General features: G+C 42.2%; 1 protein-coding gene across 4 annotated transcripts in view; it reads left to right on the top strand.

Annotated features, from left to right (window-relative positions):
• The window catches only part of ARHGEF3 (Rho guanine nucleotide exchange factor 3), a 121,893-nt gene that overhangs the window by 82,241 nt on the left and 16,066 nt on the right, over nt 1-23,586 (top strand). Inside the window, exon 1 of one of the 4 annotated variants that reach the window (XM_033140959.1) lies at nt 14,263-14,518. The exons of the other annotated variants lie outside the window; for them this stretch is intronic. Within the exon in view, the coding sequence (XP_032996850.1) occupies nt 14,423-14,518 (96 nt within the window). The 5' untranslated portion in view covers nt 14,263-14,422. Of the gene's footprint in view, nt 1-14,262; nt 14,519-23,586 lie in introns of those variants that run through there. 4 annotated transcript variants of the gene reach the window in all.

The following is a 23,586-nucleotide window of genomic DNA, read 5'->3' as shown; positions in this document are numbered from 1 at the left end:
CAAGAACTTGGTGTGAGGAATTAAGGAGGGCTTTTACATGCTTAGAGCAAAGAGAGAGGTAAATGACCTTGGTATCAAAGTGATGGATAATATGTGTGAGAGAGAAGGGTGCAGTAGTCAGGGCAAGAGATTATCAGGGCACAAACTGGAAATTTGGCAAGGAAGGGCCAAATTTTGTGCAGTGTTATAAAGGGAGATGTGGTATGGCATGAGTGTGGACCGCACTTGATGAACAAAGGAGAGAGAGGAATAAGGGATAAAAATAAGGATACAATAAAAGAATAAATGAGGAGAAAATGACTTGGGAAGGAAGATGAGAACTCAAAAATCACGATATTTTTATTTAACATATTTATAGACGGCTTCACAGCATAAAGCCATTGAAATGAGGCAGAAGATAAAAACAGAATATGACACCATTGTCTTCTCTCCCGCCGCCACCACCCCCGCCCTCCTGGCAGTGTGCTGGTGGTTCTCCTGGCCCTTGAGTAGGGTTACCAGACAAATTCTGTCCCTGGAATGTCCCCAGATTTGCAAATATTTCCCCAGGAAATGTGTCAGTAGCAGTCTCAGCAACCCGGAGCCAGACTGGTAGCACAGTTGGCTCTGGCTGGCTTCAGGAGCTGCTCACTGCCGTGGCGCCCGCCATTTTTCCTCTCTGGATGTCCCCATATGATGTGTCTTGTCCGCAACACATCACATGGGGACTTCCGGAGAGGAAAAATGGCGGGCGCCACGGCAGCGAGCAGCTCCTGAAGCCAGCCAGAGCCAACTGCGCTACCAGGCTGGCTCCGGGCTGCTGACTGCCACTGCCGCCGCCACTGCCGAAGGGGAACCGGGGACGTCTGGCGGTACAGATCTACTTCCCCCTTCCCCCTTTGCTTTAACTGATCGGGGGAGGCTCAGGAGTCGCAGGCGGGTAGCCGTTGCCCAGTTTTTTAAAAACTCTGTGCATTTATGTTTCACAGGGTGTGATAAAAGGGCTTTGCACCTTGCATGGCAGAGAAACCGCATGCCTTGCGCCCCTCCTGGGCAACGGCTGCCCGCCTGCGATTCCTTAGCCTCCCCCGATCTGACAAAACAAAGGGGGAAGGTGGCAGGAGATCAGGGAAGGCTCGGGAGTCACGGGTGGGCAGTGCGCCATTGCCCAGCTTTTTAAAAACTCTGCGCATTTATGTTTCACAGGGTGCGAAAGAAAGGCTTTGCACCTTTATACAATATGCATGTGTGCTTGGGCCCAGGGTCTTTTGCCTCACCATCCCCACTACTGACTCCCTGTTGCTACTCTGCTTTAAAAAAAAAAGTGTCCCCAGATTCATTGAAAAAAATCTGGCAACCATACTCTAGAGTATATCTGGAAGAGGCACATAGGGAGAAGGTGGGGGGAGCCCATTGCACAGACAGGAGTCCTCATGCCAACTTCAGCTAATGGAATGGGGTAATTAAATCCAGCCCACAGGCTCTAAAAACAAAGCAAAAATCAACTATAAAATTATTTTTAAAAGTCATAGGGTACACAAACAATTGCTAATGCATGTAGCCTAGTTACTCTTGCTTGCTCCTCCCCAGATGCAAGTAGCATTACATGCCTAGATGGTCACATGCTGCATCCCCCTCTTAATTTATGCATGCAATAACTTTCTGCTTTGAACTTTCAAATATGGACAGAAAACCAATATGAATGTTAAACATAAATAATAAATTGTGGAATGTGCATTAGCTGTGAAAAAGGGGAAATCCATGGTGGAGATCATTAGGAAAGGGATTGAAAATAGAACTGCCAAGTATCATCATGCCATTATACAAATCTTTTGTTGAAGCCGTAGTTTGAATATTGCATTCAGTTCTAGATGCTGAATCTCAGAAATGCTACTGTACAGTTAGAAAAGGTTTGGAAAAGAATAACCAAAATGATTGTATGGCATTGGTTGGTTACTGCAAGAGCAGGATATTGGACTGGATAGGTCATTGGCCTGATCCTGCAGGGCTATTCTTACATTCTTACCAGTTACGTAGTGGAATGAGGTAATAAATTTTAATGTGATTAAAATATGATCTAGGGGGTTGATGCTTCCTTTGGCTAGGAAGAGGAAGAGGAAAACAAAAAGAAGAGATGAGTAATTGCCATAAAGTAGCCAGCAAATAAGTTCCTACCACCTCTTTACTGTGACTTCTGTTGTTAGCACTTGGTTTTATATATAGAATATAGAAAGTGTGAGCACCAGTGAGGTGGGGGTATCTAGCTTCTACTTTTTAGAAATGAATTTCAAAACAAGGAAACGTGCTTTTAAAATTCTTTCTGCTCCTTTTGAACTTCTCTTTCCTTGGATGTTCTTTGAAAAGGGGCTTTCCCTTTCACTGCATAGCAGACTGGACTTGATCTTGCCTCAGGCAGTACTTTTGAAATGGGGCACTCTCCATCTGCTTTTATTAGAAAAATTTCCATTCCTTTTAGTAAAAAGTTGTGACAGATTAGCTGTTTGTTCCCATTTTGTAATGACTGAAAATAAGAGTAAGAGGGTAAACTACAACGAAGGCTACTATGGAGAGAGGTAACCAGCGGAGCTGTTCAGAAATTGCTCATAAGATAGTGTGGAGTAGAAGAGTATTGGCAGGGTGTGGGGAATATATAGATAACAGCAAGTTAAGAGGCAATATTGATAACGAAGAGACCCAAGAAATTATTCAAGATGAATTGGATGATCTGTTGAACCTGGAGGAATGGAATAAAATGCAATAGTCATAAACATCATGCATCATATATTTATTTAATAATTTACACCCTGTTTAAGTAGATTTGTATCTGTATCTCTGTGTGTAAGTTTTTAAAATTCTGATAGTTTCTAAGTCACTCTCTTTTCTGTCTGCTTCAATTTGTAATTCAGATTCCAAGCTGTTCTGAATAAAATAAAGCTCTGTGTTCCCCATTTATTCTTAGGGGTAAACTAGAGATTTCCCCCTCCACCCTTTGACAGAGGCAGATTAAATCTGCCTCTTCAGAGTGAATTAAAGCTGCCAGATTACAGACAAATAGTTCCTGTTATATCCACAAGGTAAGTATTGGCTCCCACTAGATCGGGGGTCTGCAACCCGCGGCTCCGGAGCCGCATGCGGCTCTTTTGCACCTTTGCTGTGGCTCCGGGCAGGGCCGGTGCGTTTAGCGGTGAAATGTAGGGGGCGCTGTGCCGCACTGCTGGCCCGCCTGCGCCCACCCACTTCTCTAACTTGCCGGCGGCTGTGCTGCTCATGCGTGCCTCGTTTTGTGCCAGCGCAGGCGCAGCAGCAGACCGCAGCAGCTTCCCTCCTTGGCGCCTGTCCCGGCGCTTGTGTTTGGCTGCTGCCAGTGGAGCTGCTAGCTGCTGCGATTCGGCGAGGCGCGACGACTCGACGAGGTAAGGAGGCAGCTGCGGGCTGGGCCAGGGGCGGCGTGCGGCGTGCAAGGGGGAAGCCCTCTTTTAAAAAAGTGAAAGGGCCCAGCTCCAGGACACGTGGCAGTCTGGGAAGGAAAAGGAAGCCCGGCTGTTCAGCTAAGGGCAGCCCAACGGGATGAGATGGGCGCGGGAAAAAGCTCAGGAGACGACCGGTCCCGGGCTCTGTTTCGGGGGCGCGCAGGAGACTTCCCTTAAGCAGCGTGGCGAAAGGGGCCCGAGCATGGGCGTACTGACGGGGGGCAGGAGGGGGCAGCAGCCCCCCCTAGAAGCCCCCTGCCCCCCTAGAAGCGGGAGTCCCATGGACTGAAAGAAGGGTTTTATCCATTCTGAAGGAATGTTTTCCCGCGCCTGTAGGGGGGACGTGATCAGCTCCCTGCTTCAGCCCCTCTCAGCTGCCTTGCCCAGCCCCTCTGCTGGCCAATAGTGATTGGGGCAGTGTGCATGCTGTGTGCTTTTGCATAAGTTTGCTAAACTTTTAGGGTTGCATTTGTGCTGTTCATGGGGCGGAAGTATTCTGGGGGGTTGGATTTCCCCTTCTAGATTTGCCCCTGCAGCGTCAGGCATTCGGACGGTTCCTTTAATACAGTGCTTGTTGTTTGGCTGGGGGGGGGAGCGTTTCGTGATATTTTGCCATTTTGCCTTCATTACCTGCTCTTCATTACCTGTCTAAATTGTGCTATGAGCTTCTGGGTGTTTATAGTGCTTGGAGCCTGTACTTGCATCCGTGTTGGGCAGTGGTTTGGGGACATATTGGAGGTCACCATTTTTGGTGGGTAAAAAACTTCGTGTTTTAAAAGTCACCTTGCTGCATTTTAGAATTGCCCTTTGACTCCCCCCCCCCAGGCACTGTAGCTTAATCGCTGGCCTCTTTGTTATTCAGTTGCCTTGGAATTAGCTACATTGTTCTTTAATAGCTGGGCTATTACCTCACCGCAACTGGATTCCCAATTTTTTTTTATTTTATTTTTTAAAGATTTTCTTGGTTTACAAAGTGTGTGCAATGAGAGAAGGGGGAAAGAGGTTTTTGTGCTGTTCATGGGGCGGAAGTATTCTGGGGGGCTGGATTTCCCCTTCTAGATTTGCCCCTGCAGCGTCAGGCGTTCGGACGGTTCCTTTAATACAGTGCTTGTTGTTTGGCTGGGGGGGGGGAGCGTTTCGTGATATTTTGCCATTTTGCCTTCATTACCTGCTCTTCATTACCTGTCTAAATTGTGCTATGAGCTTCTGGGTGTTTATATTTTTGTGGGCCGCAATGGTTGTGCGGCTCCCAGTTGTTTTTTCCTCTTCGGAAACGGGTCCAAGTGGCTCTTTTTGTCTTAAAGGTTGCAGACCCCTGCACTAGATGCATCACCAGAGCTACAGCAGTCCCTTCTGCCCCAAGGCATCATGACGGACCAGCTGTCCTACTTCTAAGGGCAATTCCTTTGTGCATGAAGTTCTTCTTGAATGGCTCTTGCTTGAGTTCTGAAGGAAAGTCGTATTGCTCTATTTTTCCTGGAGCCTACCTCATCTGGGGTGCCATCCATGCCATCAGAGAGGAGGGGGGTAATGTAGTAAAAGATCAACCCCCTGGCTCTTTTTACAGCATAGGTCATTGGGCAGCTGTAGTTGGCTTGCTAGAGGGACCCTTATAGTTGGCGTGGGAATCTGGCTCCTAATTTGAGCATGGTAATTTTACTGTGTAAAGGTAAAGGGACCCCTGACCATTAGGTCCAGTCATGGATGACTCTGGGGTTGCGGCACTCATCTCGCTTTACAGGCTGAGTGAGCCGGCGTACAGCTTCCGGGTCATGTGGCCAGCATGACAACGCCGCTTCTGGAGAACCAGAGCAGCACACGGAAATGCCGTTTACCTTCCCGCCGGAGTGGTACCTATTTATCTACATGGACTTTTACATGCTTTCAAACTGCTAGGTTGACAGGAGCAGAGACCAAGCAACGGGAGCTCACCCCGTGGCAGGGATTCAAACCGCAGACCTTCTGATCGGCAAGCCCTAGGCTCAGTGGTTTAGACCACAGCGCCACCCGCATCCCTCAATTTTACTTGTAGACCACGCTTTATAGAAACAACTATTTCCAATCTTCCTGACAAAATTTGCAGATTATTAAACATAGCTAAATCTCAAGCCATTAGGTATGTAAATGTGATTCACCATTAGGTACATGAATTACATGTATTCTTTGTTTCAGTAACATCAGATAACAGATGAATGATTTGCGGATTCAGATACCATGAGGTCCACAGCACCTACACAATTAAACACCAATATATTTTCATAATGTATGCGACTTGGTTCCTATTGTAATCACTTTCCAGAACAAAATATGCATTGTGATAATCTATTGCAATTACAGTTCGTTTTATTAGCATCTTATGCTTTGATCAGTTGGGGGGTGGGCACCGGCAGAGAAATAACTTATTTGGTAAAACAGGGAAAGAACTACCGGTAGTAGTGTTGCTGTCACATGTGATTAACATCCATATTCTTAAATTAATATGGAGTGCTGTATTTGTTATAGGCCTCACAGTGATTTTGTTTTTTGGGAATAGCCACCAAAATAACAATGTGGGTTGATAAGAGCCTGGTGTTTTCCCCTGATTCTCAACTAAGGTTTTTTGCTGGGATCATTCTGAGAACAACAGACACAGGAATGCAACCTGTTGTTGTATTCAGGGTTCTCTGGACTTGGGGGAACAATTTCAGCAAAATATTATGAGGTCACAAAACAAAGTAAAGCAGAATAAATCCAGCACTAATTCACTATTATTGTGTCACTAACTTGTTGCAAAATGCACCCTCAGTAAATAACAACAAACAACAACAACAACAACAACAACAACAACAACAACAACAACAACAACAACAACAACAACATGTTTTGGAAATCTAATGATCCACAATGAAAATGCGTGCCCCAAAACAAAGTTAGAGGAATTTCTCAGTATACTATGTATGGAACCATAATACAAGATCTCAATATGGAGGTTGGTGTCCTCCTTTCATTTCCTTTTTCTAGCTTGTAGTTGAGATCTTTAAATGTCTGTATTTGCTAATTAATTTTGATTTTAAATTATATATGGCAAGTATCTCATATGTATGTATGTATTTCAAATGCTTATATCCCACTTTATAACTTTGTGAGGCTGTTAAAGCAGCTTATAAAAGATTCTTAAAATAAAACCACTTCCTAATCTAGTGGAGGAAGATAAATTACATGGTGTCCCTATGGAACCAGGATTATTCTTGTCCTTTCCTGGTACCATACAAAGCAGCAGCTCCCACCAAATCCCTGGAAGCAGGGTTGAACAGCTGGAACTTGCTCAGCTGATGGTGGAAGAGATCTTCCCTTGCATGCAGTTGCTAGGCAGCAGGTCCTCTGGGGTAGAGCTGAGCAGCTGGATCTCATTCAACCCATAAGTACCGTAATATTATGGTCAAGCAAAGTCAGGAGATGACTGTTGCTCTAGATTTCCATTCAGCTTGAATGCTTTTGATGGCTGGTGGCTACTAGTTGGTGACTACTAGCTACTGGACACCCCACCTGCTTGTGGGAGGGTTGTGATGCCAATGAGAGAGAAAGAAGTTGTGATTTTTTTGCATCTAGCTGGCAAGATGCAACCGTGGGTGTGATTTACACTTGCTTTTGGAAAATGATGCCAGCTCACACTGGCTGGGCGTTTGCCTGTCCACAAATACTGAATCTCTATATTTATACGTAGTTTTTAGTATAAATACAGGGAATAGCTGTGGGTTTTAGGAAGAGGTAGTAGCTTAGCAGTGGTGCCTCTGTTTTCTTCTCAAAATACCAATTACCAGTGCTGAGAAATTGCTTTGCTTGATAGACCCCGGCTTTAGGATTCTCTTGCAAATCAGTTTTTGATCAAAAACAAGATGAATCTGACTCATTAGAAGGTGTTTTTGTTACATATTGTTCTAAAATTGGTTGTCATGATCTGGAAGAAAACATGATGAATACAGTAGCAGAGTTGGTTTGGGTACAGTTAATTTCCAAAAAGTTTTTTTGGAAAGTGCTCTTTGGGGAAATTTTAATACTGGGTTGGGAATTTACTTTGGAATTAAAATTTGCAAAAAACAATTTCCAAATAAAAAGTATATTGTGTAGGTAATTATTTACTAAAAATGTAACTTCTGAAGGGACTATTTGGCCTTGTCCCACCACACCTGATGAGTTCCTTAGTGAAGGACCACCATGTACTGTAGTTTGTATTGCTGTAGTGCTAAGTGGGAGGGGAAGCCTCAAGTTGCCTGTTATGTTCTCAGTGGGATATCAGTCATTATAGCAGTGAGATGAAGGAGGCCAAACCTGAAATACCGTACTTTTCCGTGTATAAGACAAGCGTACTTTTCCGTATATAAGACGGGGGTTTGTTTGTTTTTTACTAAAAAATAAAGTTAAAAATGGGGGGGATCTTATACATGGGTAGTGCAGAGGGGGGACGAGTGATTGGTTGCAGCCGCAAGCAGGATCTTGTGATTGGGTGGGTGAATGGTGTCTGCTGCAAGGGCTGCTTTTTATTGGCTGCTGCTTTGTCAATTGTATGGGTTATTAGAAGATGCGGCAAGGGCTGCTTTGGATTGGCTTCCGCTTCAGCAATTTGGCGTGCATTGCTTGGGATTGTTAGCGTTTGTCAGCTGGGTGAGTGATTTTTGGCATTCCCCCCCCCCAAAAAAAATTGCTCAACAACTTTGGGCAGTCTTCCAACAAAAGCAATCTTCCCCCATTTTCTTTCATTTTAGTTCCCCAAAATATACACGGGGGCGTGTTATACATGGAAAAGTACAGTAACTGCAATTAGCGTAGCCTTATGTTAATTTTTGTTGGTACAAAAAAGTTGAGGAGCCTTTTGGGCAAAATTGCAAAACCAAACAGTTTTTGCAACGTATGGCGACCCAAAAAAATATCCAAGACTGTGTGGTCCAGCAGTTCTGTATTGTCTTCATGCTAAACACAGAAGTAAGTCTCCCGAAGGAAGTTGTTTCACAATGCATCTTCAAATGAAAATATTTACAGTGTAGCATATGAATTTCAATTACAAAGGGCAATGAAGTATAGACCTATGCATTCTTTACACTATGTAGCATAATATGTCGGTAGGGAACATTTCCTTTTCCCCTCCTGCTACTCATGTTTGCATTTCCCTGCAATACCATAGCAACTATGGGGTTATGGAAACTATGCAAGCCGGGGGGAGGATCTATGCTCAATAAGGGAACAACTAAGCCAGGGGACCAGGATTCAAATGTCCACTTAGCCATGAAGGTCACTGGTTGTCCTTGGGCCAGTCACTGTCCCTCAGTCTAACCTATCCTGCAGGGTTGCTGTGAAGATAAAATGAGAAGTGGGAGAACCGTGTATACTGTGTTGATCTCCTTGGAGGATATTAATGTAATAAATAAATACTATTCCATCTATATTGCTGTACAGTCAGACACGCTAGAAGACATTGTCTGTTAGGATTAAAGGGAGGAGGAGTAAAATGAGAACGGAACTGGGGGTTGAAGGAGGAAATCACCAGCATGCCACAGAGAACAGAATAGACAGTGGTGAATACTCTGCCTGCTCAGTATAGGAAAGAAATAAATAGTTTTGAGCTATAGAGTGGTAGCCCAGGATTTTGTGTTAGGTTTTTTTTTTTAAGCTAGAAAAGCAGTTTAGTAGTGGTATAAGATGTCCAGAGAAAGTGTAGATTTTCCTTCCTTGCAGATTTACAAAAACTAGGTGGGAGCAAAGGGGGCACTGGGCAGATGTTTGGGGTGCTTTAAGTATAGGATATCCTGTGTTTGTTTAATGGGTACTACATCATTCCGTGATTCCTTGAAAATCCTGGTCTTACTGAAAATGTGGTTTCGTTGCCAAATCACTCTGTTCATCCTGTACCTTTAGAGATTTTTCTGGATAGGGAGAAGTATTACTCTAAAATGAATTCTGAATGTAGAACTTGTATTCGGATAGAGTATTACTTTGTTAATTGATTAACAAAATGTATACACCACTTGATGGTAGTAATAAGGAATTTGCAGGAAATACTAAAATTATCAATAAAAATAGCTGAAAACATTTAAAAGTAATCAAAATTAACAGTGAAAGAAAGTAAAATACAGTGGTACATCGGGTTAAGTACTTAATTTGTTCTGGAGGTCCGTTCTTAACCTGAAACTGTTCTTAACCTGAAGCACCACTTTAGCTAATGGGGCCTCCCGCTGCCGCTGCGCCGCCAGACCACAATTTCTGTTCTTATCCTGAAGCAAAGTTCTTAACCTGAAACATTTCTGGGTTTGCGGAGTATGTAACCTGAAGCGTCTGTAACCTGAAGCGTATGTAACCTGAGGTACCACTGTACACTGGCATCTACGTGTCTGGATAAGCTTATTTAACAAAAGTGTATTAAGCAAGCACTGAAAAGAGTAAAGTGAAGGTGTCTGTCTGATATCTCCAGGCAGGGAGTTGCTTATTTTCCCTTCAGAATTGCTTTATTAACTTTTATATTAATAAAAAGATACCTACCTTGGCATATTTTTGCAAGATGAGTAGGGTTAGGAAGGTGACCTGTGCCCAGCATGGTTGGAGCCCAGCAACCTGTCTTTATTGAATTGTTCAAATTTTGTTATGAGGTTGTTTAGTCCATTGCCATTTTCTTTGTTGCATGAAATGTATTTAACATATACCTTATAATTCACTGCCTTTATCATATACTCTCATGTGTCACTCCCTAAAAGGGCACTCTTTACTTTGGTGGAGTGAAACATATGGGTCACTGGAGTCTTATAATGGTCTCCTTTGGCATGACCCTGAGGGGTCATTTTAGTTAGAATGTGCAAGACTTTATATAACCCACTTTGTATAAGTGAACAGATTGTGACCCAGGCTGCCTGTGCTGTTCTTTGGAAAAAAATAATTGCACTTTCAGTAACGTTGAATGGGGTGCATGGGTGCATTCATAAACATGGTGTATCTATCTCTATAATCTCTTCAGTTCTTTTGAAATTTGTATTGGCTTGGAATACTTGAATATTCTCATTGAGATGGGAAATCATCATGGTTTTTAAAGTTTCCGTAAGAGGTTTTCTCAGAAGTCAGAAGTTATTTTGGCACTCTCTTGATGTGGTGACATGATTATGGTTTGAACTACAAAACCTGATAAATAAGCACTCTCTAACCTTTCTCTGGTCTGTAGTGTGTTTAATTCATTTGGTGCAGGCAGTTGAGCGCAATTGATTTTGGCTTCCTAAAACATTTGTCCAGTGAAAGAGCTACGTGCCTGAACATGTGCTGCCTGATCCTAAACAGCAAATCTTGGAAGTAAATCTCACCTGGTTTAGTGGGACTGAATTTTTAGGAAGTTTGCTTAGGGCTGTAACCTGTGGCTATGTTTCTCAGGGGGCCTCCGGGAGTAAAATCAAACTGCTGCATTAGCAGCACTGAAGTGACCTTCCCAGGGCAAAAGCCTGAGCACTGTGGGCCACCCAGATGACAAGGCCCCCCCCCTGGCCTCGATGATGTGGTCCAAAGAAAAGCAGAGCAATACGTTTGGCACGAGCTTGGCTGCAGAAGTTGAAGGAAGAAGGCATACAAGGTGCCATCCAACCATCTTTGGGACTCCATTCCAGTTTTGTGTAGGGTTTCCTCTTTAGCATTTTATTTTCCCAAAGATGTCACACAAGGCAATGGATGTTTAGGATCTGAGTTTTCCTTCTCCTAGATGGGCTACCTTCCCAGGTTGATGACCCCCCTTCTGCCCCTCACTTCCCTCCACAGCATGTGCAGAAACTGCCTTGTTGTTGACCTTTTGACCCAGTATTGATCTCCTTGGCTCAATCCTCTGGAGACTGTTGTCACATGCAGGGGAAGTCCCTAACTCCATGAGATTTGAGACCCACCTGCTACCCTCACCTGGTTTAGCCAGCCAGTTGACGCTGTTCCCAGGGTGTGATAGGGATTTTTTAAAAAATGAATAGTTACTTATAATGTTTTTATAAATAAAATAAACAGTGTTTCAAGGGGAGCTACTATTTTTGAGCCTGCAAAAACAACATAAAGACCTAGTTTTGTAACACTTATTTGGTTTTGATTTTAAAACGTTTGCACCACTGACAGTTTTTCTAATTAAGTAATACATGGAAGGTTGCATTTGTCTTCCACTGGAAGTGATTTTTAAATATTAACCTTCCTTTTTCTGTTTCTTCTTAGTCACAGTTTCCTTTTCCCTGCACCACACATACTTACTGTTGTTGAGTTCTCTTATTTCTCTTTCATTAAGAGGGCATCATAACACTTACTCTGCTTTTCTGTCTTTTGGAAAACCTTCTCTTACACCGGGGGTCAGCAACCTGCGGCTCCAGAGCCGCATGCGGCTCTCTGACAGGTCTCCTGCGGCTCCGGCATGCCCCCTTTCAATGCCCTTTCAATAATAATTAAATGGTTATCGGCAAAAAAAAAAAGGGCCAAAAAAACCATGAATAATCCGCATCAACGTTGAACAGCTGGGCGGTCTTTCTCAGCCCTCTCGGGGTTCCCGAGGACAGACCCAAGATTGATGTCCACCTTGACCACTCCCAGAGAGAGGAAGCGACTTCTTCACACCAATAAGCGTGTGGGGAGGGCTGAGCTTTTACCACCTCGGCGTGCCAATTGGCAGGACAGATCGCCCGCCTTGGCGCATAGGCTCGGAGCCGGGGCCTTACCGCCGAGGTAGCCACTGAGGATGAAGGCGGGAGGCGGGCACGGGAGAGCGACGCTTCATCCGGCCAATGAGTCGCCGGGATGCCTGTTCCTGTTTGAGGGGAACGTGCCAATGAGCGTGGCGTTAGGGCGGGGAGAAGAAGGAGCTGGGCTTTGCGAGTTATCGAGAGAGAGAGAGAAAGAGAGAGAGAGAAAAGAGTCGGGATAATAAAGGCGGCTGGAGGTGGCGGCGGCGGCGATTGGAGCGGCCCCTGTTCTGAGCGGCCCCTGTCGGGCGGAATCCTTTTCAAAGCGGCCGCGCGGAGGGCGGAGCAGGCGTCGCCGTGACGGGAGGGCGGTGATGGTCACTGACAGGATGAAGTAGAGCTGCTTTGGGGTGGCGGCGGCGAAAACATCCGGGCTGCTTCTGAAACCTCCGCCAACCGGTGCTTCGCCAGCGCTCGCTGCGGGCGGTGTACATGCACAACAACGGCCCCAAGGGCGGCTCGGGGGCCTGGAGCCCCGAGGCCGGTGCGCTGCAGTGCCTGGCGCGATTCCCCCCCCCCCTCAAACCTGTTTTTTGCTTTTTGGCTTTTTGCCTTGCTCTCCCACCCCCCCTCTCTTTTTCTTCCTCCCCTCCTTTTTTAATCCAAGGGGAGAAATCCCATTTTTAAAACAAACAAACAAACGAAAAACAAACACCCCCCACAGCTGCTGCAGCCACTCTATTTGAATTTTTATTATTACCCTTTTCTCCCTCTATCCCCCCTTTTTCTTTTCTCTTCCCCTTTTGTTTTTGTTTTCAAAAAAAGGAAAAAGAAGAAAAAGATTTTCCCCCTTTATTTTTATTTTTTAAACTACTACATATTTTTAATAGATATCCTCCCCACCCCCCCCCCCCCCCAATTTATATTTTTCCACCCTACTTTTCCATTCCCACCCCCCTTTTTCTTTCTTTATTAGTTCGCTTGCCAACCTATCTTAGAGGGGGAAGCCCTCTCTCCCACCCACCACACCTCCCCCCAAAAACAACTTTGAGCTGAACCCCCCAAAACGGGGGTAGATCACTGCTGAAAGTAGATCACAGTTTCTTGGGTGTTGGCCACCCCTGGTATAAGACATGTAACTAGAATAAAAAATTTAAAAAACCAAGCAAATAATTGTAATAACTACTGTAATAAAGCACTGCTATAATTATATATAATTTCCCTAAAATTTTGGTTTCATTCGCCTTTCCGTGCTGAAATGTCACAACCTGAACGGCCCTGGCTCCCCCCCCCCCCAGTTTTGATCCTGGGTACGCCCCTGAGTCAATGCAAAAAAGTAAGAACTTATTCTTGTTGTTTTTACTAATTATACTTTGCATTGGCTCCTATATGTTATTTATTATTATTGCATTAAGGTAAGAAACAATATATGCAGCGTTATATTTGTTTTAAATGTCACAATGGTTTTGCGGCTCCCAGTTGTTGTTTTTTCCTTTGGAAACGGGTCCAAGTGGCTCTTTGTGTCTTAAAGGTTGCAGACCCCTGTCTTACACCCTTAGGAGGAGATGAAAAAGAAAAAGGGGCAGCTCTCTGCCTAATAACTGAAGCTAGCATTAGTCTCTCAAAACAAACCTTTGTTCTGCCAAATGCAAAAAGGCAAACTAATAATAACAGTTCAAAGCATAGCACTTAGTAAAGGTTACTGCAAGTTTGATAAGTACAGTTCAGACAATGATGTTACTTAATGGGCATAAAAGTAATGAAGTTTAATATCTCTATTATTATGTGGGACAGATTCATATAGCTTGGTAAGCAAAATGCTAAAAAGTGTGATTTTATTTCATGTGGCAATGTCAAATGCATGTTCAAATTTTGCTGACAAATAGCCAACAATCAAATAGCACTTTTTGGAAAGGCAAGAACTGTGAACACAGTTTCCTGCTTCCACCCTTTTGAAAATAGTACCCCGAGCTTTAGTCAGATGTTTCCTCATTGGTTTCTGAATGAGTTTTCAGTAATTTGCTGTGTTCTGCTGGTCTGTACTGATCTTGCCCACTCTCCTCCCATCCTGTTGTCAGTGGGCGGGTCTCAGTAATGAGCAATATTCAGTTACACTTGCTTGACATACTCAAGAGCTTTTCTGCTTCCTGTTTCAGTGGAGCAAAAGAGCTGCCTTAGATAATGCTATCAGAAGCCTAGCGCTGATTTCCCCAGCAGCTGCATGCCAGAGAGACTGCAGAGGGAAGACTTGGTTTTGCTGTCATAGCTGGTAGACCAACTGAATCAGCTGTGACATCCGAAACTGCTGCTCTTTCAGCCACAATGGTGGCAAAGGATTATCCATTTTATCTCACAGTCAAAAGAGCAAACTGTGGACTGGAAGTACAGACAGCGAGCATCTCAACAAGAGAAACAGAGGTATGATTGGTAGATATTTGAGAGGCTTTACTGCAATTTTTCTTCTAGTTGAATCTGTTTTACCTGGAGCAGAATAACAACTTAGAATCTCAGGTACTGATCTCTCACATTTTGCACATAGAGCACCTGCACAACTTTGTTTACTTTGCAGAAGCATAAGTTTGATATCAGAATATGCTTTGACAGTGCTTTTTTCGGGGGGGGGGGTTACGCAGGGGTACGCATACCCCTAAATATTTTGTGAATCTTTCTACTTTTGTCCATTTACTGTATTTATTTTTCCAGATTTGAACTTAAAAATGGTGATTTTCTTGAGTCAAAATGAGAGTACCCCTAAACATTTTTTTAAGAAAACAAGCATAGTGCTTTGATAAAAACAAGATTCATTTCTGGATGTAATTGAGAGATATGCACTGAAATGCATATATTAGTGTTTTCTGTTAAGGTTGATTGTGCATTACATAGGAGAACATATTTCATGCTCAAATAAATAATTAGCATTCACAGGTACGGTCCTTTAGGTTCTCAATGCTTATTTGTTAAGTAAGACTATTTAAGACACTGTCATTTTCACAGGTTCACAAATAGAATCAAGGAACAAGTGGCTAACTGGCAGAGGCTGTTACTGTTTTAATTGAACTCTTTACAAAATACACAAAACATTTAGAACCTGTGTGAGGTCTTTTCTGTTTTTTTATAAAGAAAATTGGACTCCTTTTAATAGAGTTTCTATGAAGGACTATAGAACTATCTATAATCTATCTATCTATCTATCTATCTATCTATCTATCTATCTATCATCTATCATCTATCGATTCTAACTAGTTAATGAATTGATGAACATGTATTTCAGAGACTATTTAGGTCATCATGACTATGCTTTTTGTGGTGATGGGGCATTTTAGCATTAGCTGCTTCCGTTAACTACCAGTATGTAAAATTTACTAGCTGCCTAGTCTAAGCTATATTTACTCATAAATATGTCCATTGTTATCAGTGAGATTTAACGACCAAGCAAGTTGCATTGTCTGCCCAGAAATTACAAAAATAGCGGATCCTTTTGAAAAAATGTAATGTTTAGTAAACAAATAGGAGTTTTGCCACCCTTGTCTTTTTTGCACAATCCTTTGCACTTGAAGTTCATCGTAATAGGTGTTGTTGAACTGTCTTAGGTATGCAGTTGTATGACATAATAAGTTTCCAAAATTTACTTTCTTGGAGATGTATACAAAAGGTTTTATATGGGTTGTTTAAATCAGCTGTAAGAGTTGACGCCCCCGAACATAAATTATGAAATAGTAATAATCAAAGTATTTCAAATTTCAGATTATGATAATAAATTTATTTTAGCAGATTAGCTCTGCAGCTGTGATTTATGTGTTTAAGTGTTAGATGAACACAAACATTCATGATGATGGAGAAAGTTTTCTGCTAATTTATAGAAGTGATAAAAGACCAGTTGAGTAGTTCTCCGCAACAGTGGAAAATCTTTTCACAGCAGAGAAGCAAATAGATGAACATGGAGTAAAATGCTATTTTAAAAACAGAACTCTTGAAAAGCAGGTAGGGTATGCGTATATTGTTTAATAAGCTGCTAATAGGCACATTAAGACCAGTAGAGTTCACCTTATGCTCTGAGGGTGCATTCACCTATGATTTTGTGATATTAGATGGTTAATCAAAGCAGCTTTGAGTATCAGCAATAGTTGACCTTGAAAACCCTTTGCTGCTTTGTGAGCTTTAGACAGCTGAACCTGGCTGAGATCATTGTCAGCTAGTAATATGCACCAAGTTTCTTAACTGAACAAATACTGGTAAAGTAAGAGGCTTGGTATTATTCTATTTGTATTTAAACACAAAACAAAACAAGATTCCTCTCTTGAATATAGTTATCAGATTATTTTACAAAAGGAAGAATCAATGTTACTTTCTTTGTACAGATTTGCACTATATTTGTAAATACCAGGATTTATTTGTTTTTAAAAAACTTACTTTATTACAAGGTATTTGTGTATATATTGAGTAGTGTGAAAGCTGTAGTTTGTTTATAAATGTCAGTAATAAGAGAACATCTGCCCTCACGCTTACAATCTCAAAGACACAACACAAAATAAAAATAGGAGGGGGGGAGCAAATTTAAGCACTGTTTCTTAATTGCAGAATTTTTCTAACAACCAGCTGAAGTTGAAAGATGTCAAGGTGAGACAGTGTCGAAATTTGCTGGTATTATAGCGAAGTGGGTAGAGAAGCCCCTATAGCCCCATGCTTCTCCCTGTTCTGTTGCTTGAAATGGCTTCTGTAGATCACAGCTGAGGGTGGGTGAAGCCTGTTGGAGCTCATCTTTCAGCAGAGCAGGTGGAGAGGCCCAGCAGTGTCATAGCCTTCTCTCCTGGTGTACTATAGAAAACAAATTGAAGCTGGTGGAGCTTTTGGTGAATGTTGATGTGGCAAAGCCAAGCATATGCAGGGTTGTGTCCCATGAAGTAATTGTGCCTGCAGAACAAGTTCTACTCAGACAGTGGAACTTCCCTTTCCTCTCCCCCACTGTCTCCAAATCTGCACCAGAGAGTTTGGGGGGAGGGATTCAGAGCAGATTTGAGGGCGCATGCAGGTGGAGGAGAAGGTGGGGTTTGTTGCACGAGTGGAAGTCATTCCGTTAGCCCATTGATTTCATTGGATACAACCCACAGCCCCTACTTCTTCCTAGGTTTCCACCTATGTGGTGTTACATGATGTGTAGATGGGGCTTACTGGGAAAAGTGGGAGAGGCTCTTCTCAACATAGCCTGGTCTGTGGAATGTGTGATGCATCTGAAAATGGAGGAGAGAGAAAATAAAAAGACGACGACTAGCATGATAATATTTTATTATATTAATTGAGGTCTAGATTGGAAGTTCTGTTGGGAGAGCAATTATTTGTGTCAGGACTTGCAGACAGACAGGTAGTTAGTTCCTCCGAACCAGAACTAACAGGGCTGTAGGCAGGAATTCAGCCCATTAGCAGTTCAGCCAGCATGCAGTGACAAGTTGCATTGTCTGAGGAGGCCGGCCAGAGCTGGCAGTTATGTAAAGGCCAGATAAGACCGTATAGGCTGCTTAGGTCACCTGACTCTTAGGTCACTCCACTGAAGCTTGGACTGAGACCTTTGGTACAGCCTCCAGTCTGCTGTGGTGCTGCACAACCTGGGTTAGCCTTTATCTCTGCAACCTGTACTGGTTGTGTAGACAGCAGGACATTTGAGCCTGACATTTGTTATATGGTAGAGATGCATTTCTTCTTTACACTTTCTATCTGCATGGAACAGATCTGTCATTTTTTAGCATGAGTATTTTCAGCTGGCAATTTCGTTGTTTATGATTTTCTTCCATGTGCCCAGAAATTATGTGGAGCAATATTTGTGTTCAGAAACTGGCAAATCCATTGCTTTTTTTCTGGAAACACCACATGGAATTTGTTGGAAATCATAAAACCGACCTTCAAATGATGAAATCAGACATGCAACTTTTTCATACATAATGCTATTAATTTCATACATAATGCTATTAATTTAGTTGGTATCCTTATCTGAAGTTCTGGAAAAGGCTATGTTTCTTTGTGTAATGCCAATAGTAGCTATGCAGTAGCCACTACAAAATTATTACTGCTTTTGCTAGACAGAAACCAGACAAAGTAGTGGTAAAAAGCTGCCAGCTAATAAATGGGACAAAGCAATTTCTAGCTGTGGCTAATCCAGCAAAAACTAAGAACTTTGAACTGTATGATGTAATGGGATAAAGACTAAAAAACAGACCCACTTGATGCATTATAATCTAGTTTCATAATGTTAGTAAGCCATAATTCTGTGTTGTGCCCTAAGGGAGTGGCAATCATTGGAGTCAAGTAAGGCTAAGTACTACTAAAAGTAACAAATTCACATATTTCTCTTCTTGACAGTACCCTGTTTTCAAGTAAGGATTGATATGCATATATAGGTAAACAAAATAGTATTTATTTATTTATTTACTTATTTAATTAAATGTTTCTATCAGGCTTTCCCTACAAAATGCTTAAGGTGGCATCCATGGTTCTCCTTCCTCCCCATTTCATCCTCACAACCATTCTGTGTGCTGAATAAGGTGACTGATCCAAGGCCCCCCACTGAACTTCATGACTGAATGGGGATTAGAATGTGGGTCCCCTACCCTCTAAACACTACACCATACTGCAACTGGTTGCAAAAGACCTGCGTGTTTTTAGCCTCTGGAATTAATATTGGAGGCTGAATTTAGTGTTTTTCCACACAGCACATACGTAAATGAGGAAATTTGTTCCAGCAAGAAGTAGTGATAGCTAGCAACTTCAATGGGTTTAGAAGTGGATTAGACAAATTCATGGAGGGTAAGGCTATTAATGGCTGCTAGCCACAGTGGCTACGTTCTACCTGCACTGTTGGAGGTGATAGGCATCTGAATACCAGTTGCTGGGAATCAAAAGGAGGAAAGAGTGCCGTTGCATTCAGGACCTGTTGTAGGCTTCCCATATGCACCAGGTTGGCCACTGCAAGAACAGGATGCTAGGACAGATGGACTCTTGGCCTGCTCCAGCTCTTATGCTCTTAAGGGGAGCTGCTGTTTTAGCTTTTAGTGGTGGTTATGTGAAGTTGTCTAAATAGTAATTTGAGAATAGATACCACAATAAACATGAGAGAGAAAAATCTCTAAGATACATACAAGCTGACTAATAGTTTTCAAATACCGTTTGAGAATTACTAAGTCGCACATGTAAGAAGAACCTGCTGCATCTGGCCAGTAGCCCACCTAGTTCAGCATCCTGTTTTCACAGTGGCCAATCACATGACTATGGAAAACAGACAGCCAGGGCCTGAGTGCAACAGTACCCTCCCTCCCTTCAGTTTTCAGCAACTGGTATTCAGAGGCATTGCCTCTGACAGCGGAGGTAGCACATAGTTATCAGGGTTAACAACTTGGGACCAGTTTAGCTATGAGATTGCCTTATCCACATATGCCCACTTGACCACTTCAGTTGGCAGAATTGGCACTACTACAGGTGCACATAATACCTGTTCCACATTTGTAAGAACTCGATCATTTAGTGTGGCAGCATCTACACTTTTGAACTTCCTGTCTGTTGAGATCAAACAGGCACCTTCACTGTACTCTTTTTGGTGCCTGCTAAAAACATTCTTGTTTAGACAAGCCTACCCACATGCTTAGAAAGTTGAGGTAACTTAAATCTGCTTTAGTATTTTAACCTTTGTATGTTAGAATATGGCTGTAATTTTTCATGATTTCTATTTTTTATCTTTTTGTAAACCACTTTGAGTTTTGTTTTGTTTTTTAAAAATCAAGCGGTGTATAATGAAATGAAATAAATAAATAATCCTCCATGAATTTGTGTCATCTTCTTTTAAAACCAGCCACGTTGGTGACTATCACTGGGTGGAATTCAAAGCAGCACTTTAAGGAGATCATTGCATCAGTGTAAGCAATTCTGCTTGCCCAATGCAACATTCTCCCCACTACTCCCTTCCATGTGCTCTTCTTGGGGGTTCTTCTAACCCTCCAGAGCCTACTGGGGAGATCAAGGCAAAGAAGTGGGGGAAGCCCTGTCGAGCTAGTGGGACTCATTGCAATGACTCCTGCTAGCTCAATTATTGAGCTGAATCCAGCTGAGTGTCTCTTGTTTCCAGTGAAGTGGTCTGAGTGAGAGGTGGTTTCTTCACTCTGACCTCTCAGAGCTAGCTACCAGAGACTGCAGGGACTTTAGATAGAGCTGCCTTTACTTTCCTGGCTAGCTGTATGTACAACCTCTAGTTGCATAGCTTCACTACCACTGCAGGGTCAAGAGATACATTCTGGCCCCTGGACAACGGGCCTGTTGTCACTGATCCCCTGCACACATCTCACAGTTTTGGTATGTCTCACTGTGTTTCTGCTTGCTAAATGATTCCAAGTGCGAGGCAGACTGAGACAATATTACTCCAATAGAACATATGGAAGCTGGGCCGGGAGGGTTTCTGGACAGAAGAAAGTGAGTCTAAAGGAGTTGTAGGTGCAGAGTGCTTTGACAAGCTAGCTGTGAAGGATCCGGAAGTGATGAATGTTCTCCTTCCTGAGGAGTCTGTATCTCTGAGATTCTCTTAAAGTATTTTTAGCATGCTGCTTGATGTGGTGACTTCATATAGGAGCCACTGGTTTACATACATTGGGCCCTTTTTATGCTGCATTGTCATTTGCTCATGAAGTACTTGAAGAGAAAAAGGATGCAGGTTTGGGTAAACATGGATAAACCTAGCCCTCTGACAAGCAGGTAAACAGGATACATGAGAAAGAGTTTCCTTCCCAGAAAGTCATTTCATGTGCGGCAGCTGAATAGTTTAATTTTTAAGTCAAAGCTACACACACATGAAGCAATAAACAATGTTGTTGCGAAAAGGTTTATTCATCAGCATTGTTCATTGAAAATTAATAGGCCTATTTCAAACCTGCATCTCTTGAAAAGGAAGGGGAAAAATATTTATAGCTTCTCCTTTATAGCTTCTTTCCTTGTCTCCTCTGTGCTTATTTATCTACTCTTCACCCTGTTGTATCAAGACTCAATAGCAGATATTCTGAGGCGATTTGAGATGCAGGAAAGGATTTTCCTAAAATTATATAGGTGGTGTGTGTGTGTGTGTGTGTTTGAACAGCCTTTTAATAACTTGGGATCAGTACCATAAAACTCATTGCCTTCAGTATACACAGACTTCTTTTTTGCCGTTCTGAAATTGTTTAGTTGCAATACATGAAATGAATTTCTGGCGAGGAAACTCTTATGTATCCTGTTTACCTGCCTCACAGAGGGCTAGATTTATCCCTGTTTACCCTAATCTGTATCCTTTTCCCTTTAAGCACTTCATGAGCAAATTACAATGTAGCTTGTAAAGGGCATAATGTCTGTAAACCAGAATGGATTTTGTTGCAGTTTGTGTGTTTTGGTGTGACTATCATAGGTACCAGCTGGACAGTGCTTGGAATGTGTGCTGCATTCCACTTACCATCCCACCCATAACAGTTTTAAAACAACTGAATTATTTTGTTTAAACTACATGTTCTTGCAGCCTTTAAAAAAAGAAGAGTATGTGTGAGAGAAAATGCAAAATATTGCATTATTTATTTAAAACCTAATTTTAAATGCTTCTAGGTCGCTTTTCTATTACAAATAATATTTAGAGAAACTTACAAGAATATAAAAACAACATTATAACAGTGTTCCAAGCAGGAACAGTTAATGTCTGTCTGTCTGTCTGTCTGTCTGTCTGTCTGTCTCTCTCTCTCTCTCTCTCTCTCTCTCTCTCTCTCTCACACACACACACACACAAACAAACACACACATATACTTTTTTAAAATGATAAAAATCAACCTTCTTTCTAGTAGCACCTTAGAGACCAACTGAGTTTGTTCCTGGTATGAGCTTTCATGTGCATGCACACTTCTTCAGAACTGCACACGAAAGCTCATACCAGGAACAAACTCAGTTGGTCTCTAAGGTGCTACTAGAAAGAATTTTCGATTTTGTTTTGACTATGGCAGACCAACACGGCTACCCACCTGTAACAAAAATCAACCTAACATCAACTGAAATGAATCAAGATCTGTCTTGATTTCAGAATGATAAAAGAAATGTTTGTTGTTCCTGTGGGAAATTGCAGTGAAACATAACTATGAGCAAGTGCTAGTTAGTGCATGGAGTGGTTAAGACAAGAGAGTTCTGTTCCTAGACTTGGCTAGGTCACACCCCATCTTTTCCATGAGGGAAGAAGTAAAGCCTTCTCTTCCTGATCCCTTTTTCTGTGTCATGTAACTGACCAAGGAAGAAATGCCTAAGAAAGCTCCAAGTTTAGAGCACGTGTTTGAAGCTATCTTTCTGTATTTTTTTTACCCAAGAGTATTCTGCCTGTGTTCTCCTTGCTGCTACTTGAATACATTCATTAATCTGACCTTTGGAACATTTTGTAAGTAAAACATTTTTAAATTTACTTAACAGTGTATGGCTTGTTCATTGCAAGAGTGGTAGAAAAAGGTGAGTGCTGTATGCAACTAAGCAGGATAAAAGGGTCTAACAACCTATATTCCTAACACTACACTGTTGCTTGACTTTGTGACTTTAAACTCTGCTACTGAGGGTTTTCTCCTGCTAGAAAGTCCACATTTTGAATCCAGGTATCCAGCTATTTTTTGTTGTTGTTATTTACCCCACACATGTGGGTGACAGTGATCTATTTGATCTCCCACAGCTCCTATATTGGTAAAGAGCATTTCAAAAGTGGGATTCAAGAACCCCTCTCCCCTGTTGCCACCCCCACTTCAGAGGAGTGAATTGTGGGCACCTCGATTCAGCAGCTCTTATCACTGCCTCTGTTCTGCCCACAGTCAGGCTCTGATCCCAAAACACAATGATTATTCTTACTTGAAAATAACAAAGAGATCTTTATTCAGGCTAATAACTGTACAGCCCTATCAGCTCTACTGTTGAATGGAATGTGCAGTGAATAGTGTGAAGGGTGGTGTAAAAGTGTCTTAAGTAAATAATATACAATAGAACTAAAATTGAAGCATGTTACCCTCCAAATTATTTCAATGAAGACATTAATATATTTGTCAAAACTCATTTGTACTATGGTTGCAAAGTACTTTTTCATTTTACTATTGTATTTTTAAATTGATTTTTAGGACCCAACCTACTCTCCTGGTGTAAATTGTTTCAACTGACTTTAATATATTGTTATATTGTTGTAACCTGTCGTGGACCCTTATGGTGTAGGGCAAGTAAGAAATCTTATAAATAAATAAAATAATGCTGTTCAGCCTAATGATGCTGACATTTCTGTGATATTTCTGCTGTGCTGTGCAGCATAAAGCTCTGGTTAGCTTTTTAGATTAACCACATGTACTGATTAAGAGCTTGAATTAGCAGTGCTGGCAGGAATCTAAAGGTGTCTTAGTCACAACCTCTTGCTCATTATCTGAGGTCATGCCCAGGTCATTCCAGAAATTTGAACAGCACCCAATTCTCTATACTGAATACT

The sequence above is a fragment of the Lacerta agilis genome, chromosome 2, assembly GCF_009819535.1.
Source record: "Lacerta agilis isolate rLacAgi1 chromosome 2, rLacAgi1.pri, whole genome shotgun sequence".
Classification (NCBI taxonomy): domain Eukaryota; kingdom Metazoa; phylum Chordata; class Lepidosauria; order Squamata; family Lacertidae; genus Lacerta; species Lacerta agilis.
This window is presented reverse-complemented; position numbering and strand designations above follow the sequence as displayed.